This window comes from Populus euphratica, unplaced genomic scaffold (genome assembly GCF_000495115.2).
Source record: "Populus euphratica unplaced genomic scaffold, PopEup_1.0 scaffold182.1, whole genome shotgun sequence".
Lineage (NCBI taxonomy): Eukaryota > Viridiplantae > Streptophyta > Magnoliopsida > Malpighiales > Salicaceae > Populus > Populus euphratica.
In genome coordinates, this window is record NW_011500063.1 from 112,620 (window position 1) to 133,076 (window position 20,457).

The 20,457-nt window shown below is 27.8% G+C and overlaps 1 protein-coding gene across 1 annotated transcript; it reads right to left on the minus strand.

The window, feature by feature from the left end:
- Positions 1–5,059: 5,059 nt before the first annotated feature.
- On the minus strand, positions 5,060–9,029 carry LOC105108098 (protein NRT1/ PTR FAMILY 5.4-like). The gene is made up of 5 exons (XM_011002261.1): positions 8,851–9,029; positions 8,535–8,752; positions 7,969–8,220; positions 7,493–7,761; positions 5,060–6,119 (listed from the first exon to the last, which is right to left on the minus strand). Exons 1-5 carry the CDS (start codon positions 8,963–8,965, stop codon positions 5,237–5,239), a joined length of 1,737 nt encoding a protein of 578 aa, XP_011000563.1. The 5' UTR covers positions 8,966–9,029; the 3' UTR covers positions 5,060–5,236.
- Between the last annotated feature and the right edge of the window lie 11,428 nt (positions 9,030–20,457).

Here is a 20,457-nt window from a genome sequence, read left to right on the forward strand (position 1 = left end):
CACTGTTGTTTAGAAAATCGCAGTATCTTCATGGCATCGAGGATCTTGTTATTATGAGATTTCACGTGCTTAATTTTTTTTAATCTTCCACTTTGCACCGCACAAGTCTTTTTTTTTGTTTACTAGCTTCCTGATCAATGTGTGGCCTTGTTTGGCTTTATTAGTATTTTCTTCTTTCTCTTGTTTGCTTATTGTTAAAAAACCATAATACCCTGGAAAAAACAACAATGACAAAAAAATAATAATTAAAAAGACAGAAACAACCCTTGGATGAAGGGTTGTGTAATTTTATTTATTTATTTATTGAAGAATAAAAAACTGAAATTATCCCTAGACACTGGTGTATACATTTTTGTCTCCAAAATATTTTTGCTCTTCATAAAAAATTAAAAAAAAAAATTATTACCTTCATCAACCATGCTAAATGTTATTTGATTAAGGAAAAAAGTTATCATTTTAATATTGTAATTTATAATAAAATAAGTTTGGTGATAGAATAAAAATACTATTTTTCACCCCCTTTAGAAATTTCTTATAGTTATTTTGTTATGTTATTAATTATTGTTATAAGCTAGAGGTTAATTAATCAACTTGTAGGTTCCAGGTTTACATTTTAAAATTTAAACAGTGATTTTAATTATGGAGGTTCACTATCCTGCCAGGTTTAGTAATTGCGATTATTTTATATTAAAATGAATTAAAATAATATTTTTTTATTTTAAAAAAAAATCTTTTTAAAATTAGTATATCAAAAAATATTAACTTTTTATAAAAATTAAAATTTTTAAAAATATAATTTATATCACATTTTCAAACATTCCCGTACATTACCTAATAAAAGGAGAGCTGGAAAATGCAGCTGCTTGGGAGGGAGGCGTAGAAGATGGAAGGACATGGTCTATATGTTATAATTATTTTTGGAATTGTGATAAAAATAATTTTTATTTTTAAAAGGTTTAATTTTTAAATTAGAATATGAAAATAATTTAAAATATACAAATAATTCATTTTAAAAAAAAATATTAATTTTTTAAAAAACATGATTCAATCACAGTAACAAACACAACATATAAAATACCATCAAGAATAATTTGTCTAGGTGCTGGTAAGAATTCATGTGATTTTTGTCTTCCTAATTTTTTATTTTGGCTTGGATTAAATTACTTTATTTAGTCCTTGTATTTTAGAAAAATAACTAGTTAGTCCTTTTAATTGAATAAATCCAATATTTAATACCTTTATTTCTCTTTATCTCTCTGTATGTATGTACATATGTAGTTAGTCCCTCTAATTGAATAAATCCAATATTTAATGCCTTTACTTCTCTTTCTCTCTCTCTGTATGTATGTATATATGTATTAATTTAGTCATTCTGTTTGTCTCCATCATGAAAATATATCTTTCGCTAAAATGTTCTTCATTTCAAGTTGGATAGTTTCAAATAATTTATGATTCTCAAAACTCAAAGGAGTAATATGCAAAATCATAAAAAGACATGGATTAACTCATAATCTATTCTTTATGATTTAAAGAAAATTCTTCTAGAATAAAATTTGTTTGAGATTGTGATAATGATTGTGATTAAAATATTTTTTCTCATAAATAAATTAAAGTATTTTTTAATTTTTTAAAAATTATTTTAAAAATTAGCACATCAACATAATTAGAAAATATTAAAACTTTTTTCTGAGGGAACACAGTTTCATGCGATCTATGCATATATTTGTTATCCAATTATTGGACTTGGAACAATTAGGTCATCAATTGTTCTTCATTTCAAGTCAAATTTCTTAATTCATCTAATTATACAAAAAAAAAAGCATTAAAAAATATAATTTGGATATTTTCAAATAATTTATGATTCTCAAAACTCAAAGGAGTAATATGCAAAATCATAAACAAGATATGGATTAACTCATAATCTATTCTTTATCATTTAAAGAAAATTCTTCTAAAATAAGATCTGTTTGGGATTGTGATAATGATTGTGATTAAAATATTTTTTTTATAAATAAATTAAAATATCTTTTAAATTTTTTAAAAGTTATTTTAAAAATTAGCACTTCAACACGATTAAAAAATATTAAAACTTTTTTATGAGGGAATGCAGTTTCATGCAATCTACGTATATATTTGTTATCCAACTATTGGACTTGGAACAATTAGGTCATCAATCAATTAATTTCATAAATTTAATCCTTAATGTTTTTAATTGATCCTTTCTTTTCAATTTTTTTTTAAATGTGATCAATGGAATATATTATGAAAAAGAATAACAATTTATAGGATATTCAAATTTTACAAAAGTCTATTAATCCAAATGATTGAGTAGCATTCTCATATTTTACATGTAATTAAAAATACTGACGTCATCTTCATGTTTTCAAAATATAGAATAAAAATTAATTAGTAAATATGTGGTATAGTGGTATTCTTATAGAAGCAAAAACAATGAGATCTTGACTGAAAAGCTAAGTTTTATTAATCTATAGTTGGCAGTAAAAAGAAAAATCATGATAAGTATTATTATATCAAATTATATTTAAATTTAGGCCTATTATTATATCAAATTATATTTAAATTTAGGCCTATTATTATATCAAATTATATTTAAATTTAGGCCTATTATTATATCAAATTATATTTAAATTTAGGCCTATTTAATTTTGGATAAAAATTTAGAGTACAAAAAAGTTTTGTTTTCACAAAATTAAAAGGATTTCATTTATTAAAACATTTTTTTGTATTAACAAAATTAAAAGGATTTCATTTATTAAAAAATAGGGGCATTTATAAATAAATAAAACATATATAAATCATGAAAGACAAAACTGGACTAATTGCATAATTACATTCTATTATAAAAGTCTATTGACAAAAAAAATTTGTGAAGCTAACAAATATTAATACAACCTCAAATATCTACATAATATTCAGTCAGACAAGAAATTCCTCGAATTTCCCTTCAATTGCAAATGTGATATTTGGTACAAGATTAAAAAATGAAAATTAATCATTACAAGATTAATTTTTAATAGTATAAAAACTTATTCTTAAAGATATTTGGTGTTTTGATAAATCAAAGGGTAAATTGTATTCAAATATCGATAGTAACTTGAGAGAGAGAAATAAAAATTATTTGATTAATTGTGTATTTTGATTTAAAAAGTAAGAAAATAGTTTTTTTTTATTTTTTTATTTTCTGGGATGTTAAAATTTAACCTAAAAAGATCCATTTAGAGAGTAATAATTACCCTCCTTGCATTATCTTTATACCAAACATATTCATATATATCTTTTCTAAACATATTTTAGTTAAACATATTCTATCATTTTTCACGATAATAAAATGAAAATTTGCTATTTATTATGTCCAATATCTCTTGTTTTAATGACTATGAAATATAATTTGATGATATATAATTAATTAATTAGATCAGAGTATCATATTTCTCGAGACTCAAGAGTTTAATCTTATGGAATTAATTGAGTTTTGCATAATTTTATTTACGGAGTGTTATGTATTTCAATTTCTTGTTTTAAAAATCAGTATTTTTCATAAGCGAAAGAGTAGCAATATCGATGCCATGTGCTTTCGATATTAATTAATATGCGAACAATAAGCACTCCATGAACTAAGTTCACTGGAGGACAGTGCAGGAGATAAAAAGGAAGGAAATCTCATGTGCTAGTTCTCAAGAAAAATAAATTAACTAATCTCACTTCATTAAGCTACAACACACACACAAAAAAAAAAAATATATAAGGAGTTTAATTTGGAAAATTCATAAAAAAAATAAAAAATTATATAAGGAGTTTAATTTGGAAAATTCATGTTTCAAAAATTACAAAACAAATCATTATTATGGTTTATATTAATAACTCAAAACCTAACTTAAGTTTATTTTTATTTTGAATTGATTTTTGACATTAATATGGTTAAATCTAAGTTAACTTAGCTAAATCCAGTTTAAACTCTGTTAATTTAAATCATATAATTAAAAAAATTAAAATAATATAATTTTAGATAAAATAATAGATTCAAGTTGATTTAACAACTTATAAATTAACATGATAATATAATAACTCAAGTTATAAATCAAATCAGATCAGATAATAAATCAAATTTGACAATTACAATAACTAGAACTCAATGTTATTTTCTCAATATATCTTTTTAAATTAGCCCTTGTATTTTTATTTGGCATTGTGATATCATGTGGTTAATTAGAGATGTTTTCGAGTTAATTAAGGCTTTAAAAGTTATTTGATTTTTATTGTTTAAACTTGTTTTTTAAATTTTCATTGGTAATAATTTATTTGAGTTGAAAAAATCTATAATTTATAATTTTTTTAACCTGTTTCTTTAACAGCAACCATAGTAATTATAACAAATATCACACAGTCTTATTACAAGACTTTAACACACCCTTAGAGCTCAATGTTATTTTTTCAAATTAGCCCTTGTATTTTTATTTGGCATAGTGATACCGTGTGGTTAATTAGAGATGTTTTCGAGTTAATCAAAGCTTTAAAAGTTATTTGATTTTTATTGTTTAAACTTGTTTTTTAAATTTTCATTGGTAATAATTTATTTGAGTTGAAAAAATCTATAATTTATAATTTTTTTAACCTGTTTCTTTAACAGCAACCATAGTAATTATAACAAATATCACACAGTCTTATTACAAGACTTTAACACACCCATTCATCTAATAAAAAAAACAAAAAAAAAAAACAAAAAAATAATGAGGCAATAACAATGAGAATATTATATATAGAATATTTGAAAGTATATATATGGTCATGTGGTGATCAATCCCATCTTGGTTGTGCTTTGGATCGAATTAAGACACGGCAGTGATTAAAACTAGCCGGCAGTCATTAATTCAGAAATTAAATTAATGCAACTTGAAAGTTCAATTATATGAGAGTTGATGAGGATGTAATTGAAGTCAAACTTAAAAATAGCCCCTTAAACTATAACTCAAATTTCAACCGAATCCTTTAAGCATAAAAAATAAAACATGGCACCAATTTTCAACGAGAAACATCAAGCTCATTAAGAAAAGCTATGGATTTTCAAGCAGTAAACCACAATGTTCCTCACACAAACATTGATGACATCTTATAACACTATCTATTCAAGCTTTAACATTAACATTAACATTAACATTAACATGCATATAGTTTGAATTTCTACTAGATTTAGCACCATTTATATGGTCCCATGACCTCATGTTTTCGCATCTAAATGCTCAGCAAAGGCCAATTCCCTGCCCTCTTGCGGTTTCTCACCTTCAACCTTTTTGTACACAAAACTATGAGCAACCCATAAATAAACACAAAAATTTAGAGCACTCAATACAGCCAAGATCCAGTAGAAGTAGTCAACATGGGCACGGTTAAGATTGTTGCCAAGCAAAATGCCACTGGACCTTGCTGTAATAGCCTGCACCACGGTTATAATTGCAGTGTTGAAAAAGCTCCCAAGTCCAGTTACACTTATATATGCTGCAGCTCCCATGCTTCTCATCGATTCCGGCATTTGATCATAGAACAATTCTTGTAATCCAACGACCGTGAACACATCTGATATTCCACTGATCATGTACTGCGGAAGTATCCACCAGACACTCATTGGTATTGTTGCTTTTGGGATGTCCATTAGGCCATGCTCTCTTGCAATGCTAACCCTCTTACCCTCTACTAGAGCTGCCACTACCATTTCCACAATAGACAGAAACAGGCCAATGCCAATCCGTTGTAGCATTGTTATACCGGAGCTGTGCCCGGTTATTTTTCTCGCCGCTGGGATGAAAACACGTTCGTAAAGTGGGATAGTGAAGAGGATCGTGAGGCCTACGAGGCTTTGAAATGATGCTGGTGGAACTTGGAAGTCTGGTCCTATTGATCTGGTCATTGTGCTACCTTGCTTGATGAAAAGAGTGTGTGTTTGAACTATCACTACAGTGAACATTAAGCAACTTAACCAAATGGGGAGGAGGCGCAGGACAAGCTTTACTTCTTCCACTTGGTTGAGTGAGCACAGCCGCCAAGGGTTCCTTGTTTTGCTCGAGGCATCTAAATCGTCAATGACCATGGCCTTGTCCAAGAACCTGAATGATCAACATGTTATTTATAAGCACGACAACTCTAGAAATTATGGATATAAATAATATGCAGTTCTCAGCAATTTAAAATGAGATTTCTTTAATTTTCATACCACTAAGATTTTCTATTATTATCCTAATCTCAGCAAGTCATAATTGATCATATATATTTTTCGGTGTTATATGGTCTGGCGTATCTTCGGCCAACCTACGCGCGAAGACTATCTAGGTCCCTCTCTGATCTGGAAGGTCTTGATTTCACTGGAGGTTGCCCTTGATTCTCTTTAAGAGAAAGCAGAGAAGCAAGTAATCAATGATGTAATGCTACCTTGGAATTAAGCAAACAAAAAGGACTTGATGCTACCTAATGGAAAGAAAGAAAGCTATCAGTGATTTTATAGATGGTAGGGCTTGATTCTGTTTTGGAGAGAGCAAAGATTAAAGTTGCTAACGGTTTTTGCAGAAGTTAGGCTTGATTCGATTTAAGAGAAAGCAAAGCAAAAGGGATGGATAGCTGATTCTACCATAAAAATGAAAGTTTTAGCATCTTTGGCTGAAGGGAGGGTAGGAATATTTGTTTGCTATAAGAGAGTGTTCGACAATCCAATATATATATATATATATGTATGTATATTTATTGCATGATATGATCATAAATAATCTAAAAAAAATTAATTTAAATAAAAAAATTATATATAGATTAAACTGAAAAAATAATAATATTACTTTACTTTTAATAAATAAATAAAATAAAATAACTTTATATTTTTTTACAGATAAATCAACAGAACATGGGTTGGCTCCATTTAACTTAAAAAGAAGCAGCACACTAATAATTTAGGTACAGAGGAGATAATATACTGTTATTCTTGAGGTGCTGGAGTTTCAGCTAGTCCATGCCTACCTCACCATTAACAGACTAGAGTCTTAAACTCGAGGATTCAACTGAATTTTTATTGTTACTTGAATTTTTTCGTCGACAGTAACAGAAGCTTGGTCTTGAAGAAATTATTATGTTTTTGTAGTGTTTGAAGTCAGAACAGTGAGTCATTATGCAGGCAGTGAATCTCATCAATCCATACATAAGATGCCCTGCATGGTTGCGTTTTTTCGCCTACAAAGCAGCAGCGCCTTTTCTGATCAGAAAATCCAAATAAAATCGCTGCCTGCACCCTTGCAATGAGGATTTTTAGGCCAATGAATCTAGCCTGTTTAATCCTAGTCAAACCCATTAAAGGTAGCCATGTTCACTGATATGACCCCAACCAACACCATTACCCCCGTTGTTCTTCAATTCAACATAGCAATTGAGGATAAGAGGATACTTTTACACTAAAATAAGAAAATAAAATATGCTTGTCTTCTGAATGGACCTCTACCTGAATTGATTAGTGGCTGCCAAAGTTCGTTTCCGGGGTTGACCTTCGATGTCGGTCCCACCTGCCTCATAACATATGCCCCACCCTTGTCGCGTCTGGACCACTCGCCGCTTCCTCGTGGCTGCCACAAATACTTGTGCCACCATAGTGAAAGGGCTTCCCACTGGAGCTTGTTTCCTGTATCTCTTAATTCCTATCAAGAAAATGAACAGTGCCACCCCTAAAGCTCCTGTCAGGATTCCAATTCCTGCTGTCCATCCGAGATTGTCCTATTCACATACTCACATTTGAAAACATCGATTATTAATCAATGCCACGCATTTGGAACATTAATGATGAGGTCTTTGGTTCAAAATGTCGGAAAACTTGACAGAACTAGAAAGATTAATTTCCGTCGATAGAATGAATGTTTTATAAGTCAAGTGACACTCTCATTTTGAACCGGAAACCTTGAAATAGTTCAAGAACTTGGTTACCTGGATATAAATAACCACCAATATAGCTGAAGATGCACCGACCACTATGCCTAAGTACCACCAGTTGAAGAATGAACTCTTGGCTGCCTTCTCCTCTGGCTCTTCCTCATCAAACTGATCCGCGGCAAAGGTCTGCACACTAGGCTTGTGACCACCTTCACCAACAGCTAGTATGTAGAGAGCGATAAAGAACACAGCCTCCCTGTAATGCGTAGGAATTACTGAGACTGATATGGTCAACAGAACCATCCCCTGTGATATAAAGTCATGTGAGCAAAATCACCAGCGAAATCAACTGCACAAATGAACATAATAAAGAATAAACCTAGAAAACAAGGTCAGTGAAGTTAGCTAGCGGATGTGCTTTGTACATTATGACTAGGTTTTAAATCCATATGCTCAAGGAACAGTTAGTTTAGGCAGGAACTGTCACGCACCATGATTCTTCAATGCAAAGAGATTTATTTTTTGTTTAACAGTGATCAGCTTTTTCCGGTTTATAAAGAATGATCAATTCCTGATCAAAATCAGGGGAGTTAAAATTAAGTGGTAGCTAGGGAACATACGACGAAGTAAATGGTCGAAGACAGAAGGATGGTCTTGAAGCGGCCAAGTAAAGAGTCAGCCACAATAGCTCCAAAGATAGGGAAGATTGCCGAGACACCAACCCATGTATTGATGTTCTTGATGGCCGTAGAAGTGGACTGATGAAGATCATTTGTGAGGAATGTTATGAGGTTACCAGCCAAACCATAGTAGCCAAATCTCAGAGCCACCTCAACAACTGCAGACATACATGCATAATGAAATGAAAATCTTAAATGTTAAGAGAGGGTGAAATTTTATTCAAAGAAGAAAAGGATGAAGAAGTAGTCAGCTTACAGATAATGAAGATGGCAGCATTCCAGCCACCTTTGGAGGTTTTTCGTGGGGTGGAGACAACCTTGGTCTCTGCTCGGCCATTTTGTGTCATGATGGCAGCAACGGTGCTATCCATAGAAGGTTGTGAGAATTTGGACTTGGCTAGGTGGGGGATGGTGTTAGGCAGGGAGGCCTTAATTTTACATGGAAACTCTACCTCATTACTTGAGTATTTATAGAAGTTTTTAAACTTATTGCCACCAAGATGCGGGTGTTTGGCACAATTTTTATTTTTATTTTTAGGTATTTTTTAAAAGTATATATTTTTAGCTTGAAAAATATATTAAATTGATATTTTTAGTATTTTTTTAATAATTTTGATGTATTTATATTAAAAAATATTAAAAAAATTATTTTAATATATTTTTCAAGTGAAAAGCTGTTTTAAAATACATCATGCATTATAATTTCAAACATCCTTGTAATCAGACTAAGGATTTATTTATTTGATGAAAAATATTTTTTGAAAAAGTATTTTTCTGATTTTTTTATATTTGATTATATTTTAAAGAATTTGTCAATGAAAAAAATGTAAGATTTAAATGGAGGAAAATGTTTTTGAAAACATATTACATGAAGGTTTAAAAACTAAAATTGTCTAATATTTTATTATTCTTTTATTATTATTATTATTATTATATATATATAATACTTTAAAATATAATATTATTAGAAAATAATAAGTTATAGTGTAGTTATATATAAGAAATAATATATTAGGATATCTTGATATACAATATAAAAATATATTAATTTGATATATTAGTACATATAATACTTTAATTTAGATAACATTTCCAAAAAAAAATATTCAAGTACAAAACAAGTTATATTATACAATAATCAAACATTTTGAATCATATAAATTATATTATAAAATTAGGATACTATAGAAAAAAATTATTTTCAATGTTCTACAAATAGAAAAAATGTTATAATGAAAATAAAAATTCTACTATTTTTTTTTAAAAAAGTAATAACTCAAAATGTATTATTTTCCTACTTACTTGTTTTATATGCTCAAAAATAAAAATGATTTCTAACTCATTTTTCATTAAACATTGAAAAGCAATCTATTTTCTTATAATTTTTTATGATGTTTTCAAATATTAAAAAATATATATTTTCAAGAATTTATAAATTATTTTCTAATGAAAAAGAAAAAAAATTCCATTTGATCACAATCAAGAATTTATAAATTATTTTCTAAATAAATAAAAAGAAAAAAAATTCCATTTGATCACAACAAAATATCAAGAAAGTGACCATCTAATGACTGGTAAGAGCTTGGTCCCAGTGATAAGATAAGGATACCATCCTCTATATATATCAACTTGAGTAACTTGAAACATAAAATTGAAAAAAAAAAGCATAGAAAAGAATATGAATCAACATTAATTTGTAAGGAAATGAAAAATAAAAATAAAATAGGAAATATATTTCTTCTCAATTTAAGTAAATCAAAACATATCATTTGATCAAATGATTTTCTTTTAATTTCTCGCTTATATTTATAGAAAATTAATGAATTGAATTAGGGTATGGATTTGCTATCAATGTCATATATATATGAGCAACATGATCCAGAAAAAAAGGGATATTGTATAGTGATATGTTCGGATTAATCCAAACATGATTAAAAAAAAAACTGATTAACTAATACATTTTGAATTATCCAAGTAATATATATATGCTTTGACTTCATCATGGATGAAATCCTTATAACTCAGTGGACGGGAAACAAATAACACTTTAACCTATTTTCTAATAAAATAAAAAGGTTTCATCTTTGCCAGGAATGGCCAACCAAACCATATGTCCGATGTTTCCATATCACTGCCAGATTAAGGTATAGAACAAGTTTAAGATTTCGAGCGGTATTTCGATGCTTGCCTCTGCCATTTTTGTTAAAGCGTATTTTCAGGTTAACTTGTGTGTTCATAAAATTATTTAAGAAAAGATTAAATCTTTTCTTAAATAATTTTATGATCGTACATCTCCTAATTACTTGGTGCATCAAATACATTTAATAAATTTATCCGAGTGTTGTACCTAATAACCGAACCCTTCTCATCAATCATGCAGTACTGTTTTGTATTTGGTAAATAATTAGATATATTTTCGTGTTTATGGTGCATCTAAAAGCAAAATTACTCTCAAACATCCCTAATAATAGGATTGTTGCATTGCCCTCTATTATTGAGAGATTCATGTTACGGTGGATATACTTTTTAAAAGTATTTTTTATTTAAAAATTATTAAATTGATGTATGTTTAGATATTTTTAGATGATTTTAATGTCCTAATATAAAATATAAATTTTTGTAATTTTTTTAATATATTTTTAATTGAAAAGCACTTGTCGAAAATAAATTACACTATGATATCAAGCACACACTTAACCAAGAGAAAAAAAAAATTATTATGAGTTCAAAAATTAAAGAGAGATATTTAAATATTTAATTTGCATTCATTAAAGTCTCACTTTGCCAAAAATCCACTACAATTTTTTATATAGAAAAAACTAGAAAACCTTATTAACACTAAATGAGAAAAAAGGATATTCCTTTCAAATAGAAAAATTAAAAAAGTCTAGTAATACTAAATAAGAAAAACAATTATAAACTAAAAAGAAAGAAATTAAAATAATTAAATAAAATATTTTTTTCCCTAAAAATCTCCTGCATTTGTCTTCTAGGGTTAAAAAACATTCGTCCTCAAGTTCAAATTGTTCGTGTGATAGATCTTGGTTAATTGAAAATCATCATCCATCATGAAAATATCCAATATGATATTTTTCAAGTATAACCTTTCTAATCCAAAAACCAATAATTTTTTTGTATATAGATTGCTCCGTCATGAGTCTCATCACTAGAACTTTTAATAATAACACATAATAATTAACCATTAGCTAAGTAAAAAAATGATGTGAATCTTTGTTAACTTGTAAAACTTATAACATAAACCATTTGATCGAAAGCATAAACCTATAAAAACTATAAAGCTTATTTTTTAAAAAACTCTAAATATCAAAGGATAAAATTGAAAAAAAAAAAATCAATCACATAAAATGATTCAAAAGAAAAAATAGCAGTTGAAAAAATAAAGATCAAATTTTAAAAAATAAATAAATGAATGGATAGATAAATTTAGATTAAATGGTTAAATTAAAAATAGCTAAAAGAAGAGAACACAAAAAAAAAGGGCTAAATTAAAAAAACAAACAATTGCTATTGTGACCTTAGAAGGGCTAAATTAAAAAAAACAAACAATTGCTATTGTGACCTTCCATATAAAAAAAACTAAAAAATAAGGATTAAATCTTGAATGGCTAACACGATTTTCAAGATTGAAGAGAAAAAAGAAAAAAAAACATTAACAATAATATGTTTAATGAAACCCAACACGTGCCACCTATAAAGAAAAAAGATATCGTTAGGAATTTAATGACACAATGAAAAGTAAATTTTTAACTATTGGACGATAATGCACGTGCCACCAAAGCATTGCAGGGCCTTCTACTTGTCTAAAAAGCATTTTTTTATTATTATAAAAGATTATTTTACCCCTCTACTAACCTTATAAACACACACATACAGATATATATATATATATATATATAACCTAAGTGAAAATATAAAAAATTCCCCTATTATGATAAAAATACTATTTTAGTAAACCTATTATACTAAAATAAAAATCTCAAAAAAGTTTCTAGAAACCAATTATATGATTTTTTGGCTTTCAAGATAATGAATTTATTTTACTGTTTTGGAAAAGTAGAAAAGATGTTTTTACCCCAAAAAATAAAAAAGATAAATGAATCATATATAAAAGACTATTTTATCCCTGAACTTAGTTTTTTTGACCGATTTGATGAAAATAAAAAACATCATTTCACTATTATAATCTCCAATAAACTTTATATAATGTTACCTTGAATTTTCATACCCTGTATACTTTGTGTAATTAGTAATCATTGAATTCTAATACCAAATTATGTCAAGCAAAACAAAGAATAACAAATTTTATTACAAGTTAAAACTCTTAAAAACTAAAAACATCATAACTATGAGAAGATATTCAAAATATTTAATTTTTATCCATTCAATTCTCATATTTTCAAAGGTTTGTTACAATAGTTAATATAGAAAAAAAACTAAAAACCCTAATACTAATTAGAAAAATAAAAACAATAAAACTACTTCCTACAAATAGAAAAACTATAAAAATATATTAATATTGAATAAGAAAATAAACATAAAATAAAATAAAATTACTGAACTAAAAAGTTAAAAAAATCATTTATTCTTCCAAAGCTTTTATATCAATTATTAATATCAAAACATGTATTCTATAAATTAATTAAACCGATATGTATTTTCTCTCTCTTAATTATGAGTTTGTCTTCTTATTTTACAATGGAATAAATTTTGTATATTCAACTTTTATTTTTTTTCAATACAAATTATTCTTATTCTACTTTTAATAAATTTTTAACAGGAAGAAGTCATATGTTGTTTGGAAAAAAACGATTATTTGCCTTTTCTTATAACACTAATTAAATTTTTATTTGTGTTATTAGAATACTAAATATTTTATGAAACATTAAAATACTAAAATTTATTAATATGTAAGAACATTAATGGTGAGATGCATATATATATATATATATATAAGTTATTAAATGACTTCACTGGAAAATTAAAAAGTATTTTTGAATCCTCCACTGATGCCATGTAAGATTGAGGTTAAGAAATGAAAGAAAACTAGAGTAAATGTGAATTAAGTCAGCTCCCTCCCTCTCGTCTTCATTGCCCACCATATTTCTTTTTCTTCTTGAGCTACTTTCTCATTTAGGTCAACATTTTTGACCATCCACATCAGAAATGAAAATTACAAGAGATATCAACTTCTTCTATTGGGTCTAACATTTCTTTTATATATATATATAAAATAAAGTTGTTAAACCCGATTCGATTTATAACTCAATTTAAAACTATTTATCTAAAATAATATTTTTTTAATTTTTTAAAATAAAAATATCAAACAAAAGTTTTAATTGTATTAATGGAATCTGACTAGATTAATTTTTATTGATATAATTTGAAAATCAATTTAAACCAGGTTATAGATTAACAAGTTATAAAGGTAACAACATTGACTAAAAGCGATGTTGAAAATGACCAAAATTTTAATAAAATGCTCCCTAGCGTGCTCGCCGACATGTATGTGGAGGTTCGTATTTTGCTCTTTAATCTTAAAAGATTTGTGTGGAAATCCTTGATAACTACGTCAGAGTTAATGGCATCCTTCAAATATGTATGGACTTTCAGACTTTGGTCAAGTAATTCTCCATGAATCTCTGTCTGCACAAGTCAAAAGATCAGGATATTAGTTGGTTAGGTATTAATTAAACATGTAATCCACATTCTGAATAGACACGAGATGACTTATTTGTGATAGATTAAAACAATGATGCCGAATTTGTAAGGTTTAAAATTAATCCAGCACTTCCCAATACCTTCTTATAGCCACAACTTATTGAATGCATGTTCTTTTTAACATGTAGAGTGTTGAAGGACTGTGCATTTTAAGATTTTGGGTTAACGGTGGATTCTTACTCAACCTGAACTTAATAGAATATGATTGGAATGGAAATAAAAAGAAAAAAAAACAATATATGGATCGATGAAAAACCCTAGAAATGGTTTTTTTTTTTCTCACAAACAAGGAGAAAAATTCCTCTAAATTTTATCTTGTCAAAACTGATTTAAAAATTACATAACAATCTGTTTTTTTTATTAATATGGATACTCGAGTTAATTTACACATACTTTAACTAATCTTATAGACCTTAAAATTAACGATTATGTAAATCTTCAGTGGTTTTGAGATTTGTAAGACTCGAATTTATAAACTTTAAAGAGCAAATCTAAAACATGACAAGTTAAGCTATACTTCTTAAAATTACATAATAAATTATTTGTAAAAAAACAATATATGGATCCATGAAGAACCCTAGAAATGGTTTTTTTTTTTCTCACAAACAAGGAGAAAAATTCCTCTAAATTTTATCTTGTCAAAACTGATTTAAAAATTACATAACAATCTGTTTTTTTTATTAATATGGATACTCGAGTTAATTTACACATACTTTAACTAATCTTATAGATCTTAAAATTAACGATTATGTAAATTTCCAGTGATTTTGAAATTTATAAGACTCGAATTTATAAACTTTAAAAAACAAATCTAAAACATGACAAATTAACCTATGCTTCTTAAAATTACATAATAAATTATTTGTTCAAATGGATATTGAACCATTCTATTCTAAATATGAAAACACAAACCTTGAAAAATGTTAAAAGCTGATAAACAAGATCTTCCAAGTTTAATTTAAGAAATTTTTATACTTAACAAATTGAATTGCAATAAAATAAGGCGTGCAAAATGAAATTTAAGTGTAATTTAATAATTTAATATAAAATTATATTCATTTTTTTTTATGAAAACAATGCTTGATGGATGTGTCCTAGCTTTCTTTTGTTCTTAGACTTCCACGTAATTTAATTATAACAATTTCATACCTGACAGCTGAGTTCCCCAAAATCTCCTGCGTTAAGGGCTTATCCATAAAAAAAAAATAAAATGATTGAAGTATAAATGTACTATTTTCTCGGTTACAAAATCGTGCGTTAATTCTTGACAATTTCTTTATCACGACCATGAATTCTATAAGTAGCAAAACAAGTAAGCACCCGAGCAGCTCTTGAAGATTACTAGATAATTACGTTTACCCTATCTGGGATACTATAGGTCGACAGAACTCCTAAAGCACCACTCCTAAGTGAGTGCTGCGATTTTACTAGTGGAAAATGCACTCCTTTTTGTAGATGACGATAAACTCTAAGAAATATTCTATACCGACTGCACTACCTTTGCGTGCATCATCGATGACAAGATCAGCAAGAAATTATTCGAACATTTGAGCAATAGTTTTAAAATCTAGCTTTCCATTTGGCAAGGATGGAGCATTTAATTCATAGAGCTCATGATTTGGACGATTGATCTCATCTCACGGATCACTAAATTAGCAGTTAAAGAGGTGCATGATTAACCAACAATCCGAAGTGCAGATGTTCTGAACAAATGGTCATATGATAATAAATTGGGGAGAAGGTAGCTGCTAGCTAGCTTCTTCTCTTTGATGATATCCTAGTCAATCGCCATTAAACCCTCGTCGTTGTCAAAGGATGGAAAGCAAGAGTGCTAGCTAGTAGGGGGTTCATTTTTAGCACCATTGGGCCAAAACGAGTAGTGAGATTAGCTTTGATATCACTGAAAAATGTTGGGTTGAAGTTAGTTTAGGATCATTGGCCTACAGCAAAAACTACAATACATATATTGCCCCATTTGCTTTACTGATGTGAATCATCATAATAATGATATGCTTTAGAAGAAAAGGAAAAAGAAAAGAGCACCCATTAGTCATATTTCAACTCAGAACTTGTTGAGTTTATCCCACGTTGGTTGTGGAAATTAAGGGCCGGTGAAAGGTTTGTGAGTGTGAAGGAAATCCCCACCTTACAAGTTAGCTTTTGAAGCGGAGATAGGCTCAAGAACACCGAACAATTGGCATCTGAGCTGATTTGCCGACAAGTTTGGACCCTACAATCAAGGCGAGTAATGGATTATCGCAGCTCCGACTCTTTTTTCAGGGGAAAATAGGCTCGAGACCAACTAACAAAACTTTCTTTACATTTTTTCAATCTAGCATGACTTGCCCAACCAAGTTACAGCAGAAAACAAGGGGAAAAAAAATGATACGAACTTTGAACTTTAGGATCGGAAAATGATACGAACTTTGAACTTTAGGATCACCAAAACAATTCACGAAGCATTGATGAACTCTTCCACTACTGGTCTCCTGACTACCAGGAAGCACTCTAATAACATTACTCTGTGAATTTATGCTGTAAGATATTGATGAAAAGATTAATCATATTGTAAAGAATTGTATCTAATTGGCCAGGGATATACCGACGTCCACAGAGCAGATTGACCCCACCACGAAAGAATGAGAGTTAAATAATTTAAGGGAAATTTTTTCAAAATGATGGAATGTTCCTGAAGAACAACTTCCACTATCTTGGAGATTAAAAAAATTAAATAAATAATCACTCTAGTTGAAGATGATCTAATTATAAATCATCATGGCTTAACCTAGGTTAAGCTATTAAATCTATCCAGAAGAGTCTGCAGTTTTTTCCAGAGTTGAAAGGAAAGGTGATGTGAATTAATCACTAAATTATATGTAATATTAATAAAAAAAAATACACAATTCAAATTACAGGTTCATGAATGTGCATAAAAGCTGGTGGTGAACGAAAATACATAGTAATGAAATGAATCATTTTTAGTATTGGTTACTATAAGCTGTTAAAGGTAGATATATCTTAAATAAAAGTTTTTTAAATTTGAAATTTATATATATTTATATTATATTGTGAATAATATTTTTTAATAAATAAAAATAATGAGATTCGAATTTGTAATCGTTTAATCATTAAAATTTTAATATTATCTTAAAAAGTTATTTTAATTCAATAATTTAATAAATTAATTTTTAAAATATAATTTATGTTATTTTTGATAGCATTAATCACAGTATTATATGGCTCACAAGCTGTTCAGGCAAGCTTTAGGAATTTTAGATTGAGCAATGCACACTTACTTCTGGCAACAAAAATATCAAGCATCCGGCAATGTTCCACCAACTTTTTTGTGGTATATAAAAGTAAATAGACGAAAAACAACATAAAAAGATAACAGGCAAAAGAAAAATAGAATTGTGGCTGAAAATGGTTAACAACATGACAACTCTAACTCTTATTTTATTGTTGAATATTTTTTTTTAAAATGTAGTGTGTTTTTTAAGAGATTTATAACTCTTTAAATAAGTCAAAAAACTTGTGAAAAAATCATAATTTCAAGTTAAATAAGCAAAAACAAATAATCAAAATTGAGCTAAAAATCCTAAAATAAAAGGAAAAATAACAAAATTAACTCAAATATTATTTTTTACACCTAATTTAAAAGTTTTTCAGCCTTCGTATAGTTATAACACAGTCAAGTCCTTTATAGAACCATGACTGTAAAATCTTTTAGTAAAATTTAATCACAGTCTAAAATAATTAAATTGAAAGCTATGAGATTTTATTTAGTAAGTTGTTTATCTAGTATGACTCTCGAACTTAACTCTCTTTTTGCATAATCTACTGGCAAGATGCATAACGTGTTTATTTATCGTCTCGATAAATAATTTTTTTAATATAAAAAAATTAATGTATAAATGTTATTAATATATATTTTATATTAAATAAAAAATATAATTATGAATTAAAAAGTCAATATTTATATATAATAAAATCTCAAGTTAATTTTTAATGGGGTAGAAGAATGGAATAATATTACAATTGATATAATGAAACATTATTTTTTAAGTCTTTGTATAATAATTTCTAAAAATAAGTGTAGAGAAAAAAATTTAAAAATTTATAAAAGAATAAAGATAAGAAAAAAATTTAAAAAAATTATAAAAGAATAAAGATAAGAACAAAAACAATTGTATAAATAGATGATAAATATTCAAGGTATAAAAAATAATATTTTTTTCTAAAAATAATTGTATGGAAAAAAAGGAAAAACTAAAAAAATATTATTTAAAATAATAATAAATATGTCAAGTGTAAATTAATAAAAATACCGAGTATAAAAAAATCAATAAAATTTTTTTTAATAAAAAAATAAAATATTATAATTTTATCACCACTATAATAAAAAAAAATAGTGAAATTTTATAATTATACCATTTCCATGTGAAAACACCATTTCTTTATATTACATGTATAATTAGTTTTAATTCATCGATCTCCTGATACAAGACTCCGAGCAGTAATTAAATAGCAATTGCTTGGTGAAGTTGGCATCTGGGTTGGACGGGAAACAGCTTCTAAATTGTTGAGCAAAATCTGTCCACGTTTCCAAATCTTTATTCACAAGCTTCGAAAGCAAGTCAAAACGCAGTGATGCATTAAGCTTTTTGAATTTAAGCAGGAGACTTCGACGATGCCTCTTGTCAAGTTGGGGAATTGATGGCCTTGACAATCTACCACTACTGTCACCGTGCAGACGAGGGCCATGGAATGAGGAAACTGCATTTCAGAATTGTGTTTTCAAATGAAAGCATTCTGGTTTTTCAATGACTGTTTCTTGTACACTATCATGATTCTATCTCTAGCCTCCATGAAAACTATAGCTTTTGATAATGCCCACATTGTTTCGCAATTTTCTCTTTTCTTTTACAAACTATATATAATATATTTGTGATTCCGTAAGAGTTCTTGATTATTATTTAAACCAAGCAGTTATATCATCAGAAATATATGGACAAATTGACTTAAAGAAAGATAAAATTCAGAATTCTAAGTCAGAAAACGGTATAAAATCTTAAAGTAAGATAAAAATTCAAAAATAAAATGAAAAATAATGAAATTGATTTAAATAATATATTCTGAGCATAATTTGAGGATTTTTCAGATTTCAGCTGGCTATAATCAATCAACCCTATATATAACTAGGGATGTTGAATTATCTGGTAAAATTTAAGCTTAATCCAGCTATGAGATCAAATGTTATAGACTTTCCTTGTTATATTTTTTATTTGGCATGAACAAATCTTTTATTAGGTTTAGCTCTATTTCACGAGTTCATAAACAAGTTTGTTATACTTTCCGCATGATTTGCAAACAACAAATCTATAGTTAGCTTTTCAGAACCATTAGATTTTACTCCATCACAAATTAATCAATCAGCCTTTTAAGAAAAAATAATCATAATTTTAATATACATAAACTTTATCAAGAATTTCAGGGGTTTTTTGATCATTTTACAGCATTATTGATCAATTATCAACTCATTTGGTAACAATCCACTCAACAAATGGAAAATTAATGCTATCAATAGAAAAATAAAAGGTGGAAAGCATAAAGTTTTCAAAATAGAGAATGAGAAGTGTAATTATATCCAAAATAGAGAACAATGGGGGTTATTAACTCAAACTTTAATGGATGAAGTGAACTTGACCGTACGACGAAAACCTCAAACACTACAGAGCAGGGAGGCTTACGAGGTCTTGCCCTTGAGTTTCATTTTAGTTAATTTATTATAAATATTACTAATAATAATAAACAAGAGCAGAGACTATCGGGCATTTACTTTATAGGCCTTTCAACCTATAATGTTGAATAGAAAATTGAAGCCTCGAACATGATCATTCAAATAAATCCATTCCTTCCAAGCCAATACCCTATGCTAGCTAGTCGTCGGAGGCAGTGGTTTTTATCTAATTCATCACTGTACATCAAAAGTGGGAGACTATGACGTTAATGGTTTTAAAAAGCTTGTTATAACTTGGATCAACTCGATAATCAAGAAAATATTTCTTCATTATCGTCATTGAGATTTAAATCTCATAGGAAAATAAGAGAAATAATTTTTCTG

Bases quoted from the DNA above. Each gene is read 5' to 3' on its own strand.
- LOC105108098 (XM_011002261.1), bottom strand. From the start codon at position 8,965: ATGGATAGCACCGTTGCTGCCATCATGACACAAAATGGCCGAGCAGAG. The intron at 8,221-8,534 runs GTATGTTCCCTA...TTTATATCACAG, and splicing joins CTTCGACCATTTACTTCGTC to GGGATGGTTCTGTTGACCAT. The intron at 7,762-7,968 runs GTAACCAAGTTC...GTATGTGAATAG, and splicing joins TGGTGGTTATTTATATCCAG to GACAATCTCGGATGGACAGC.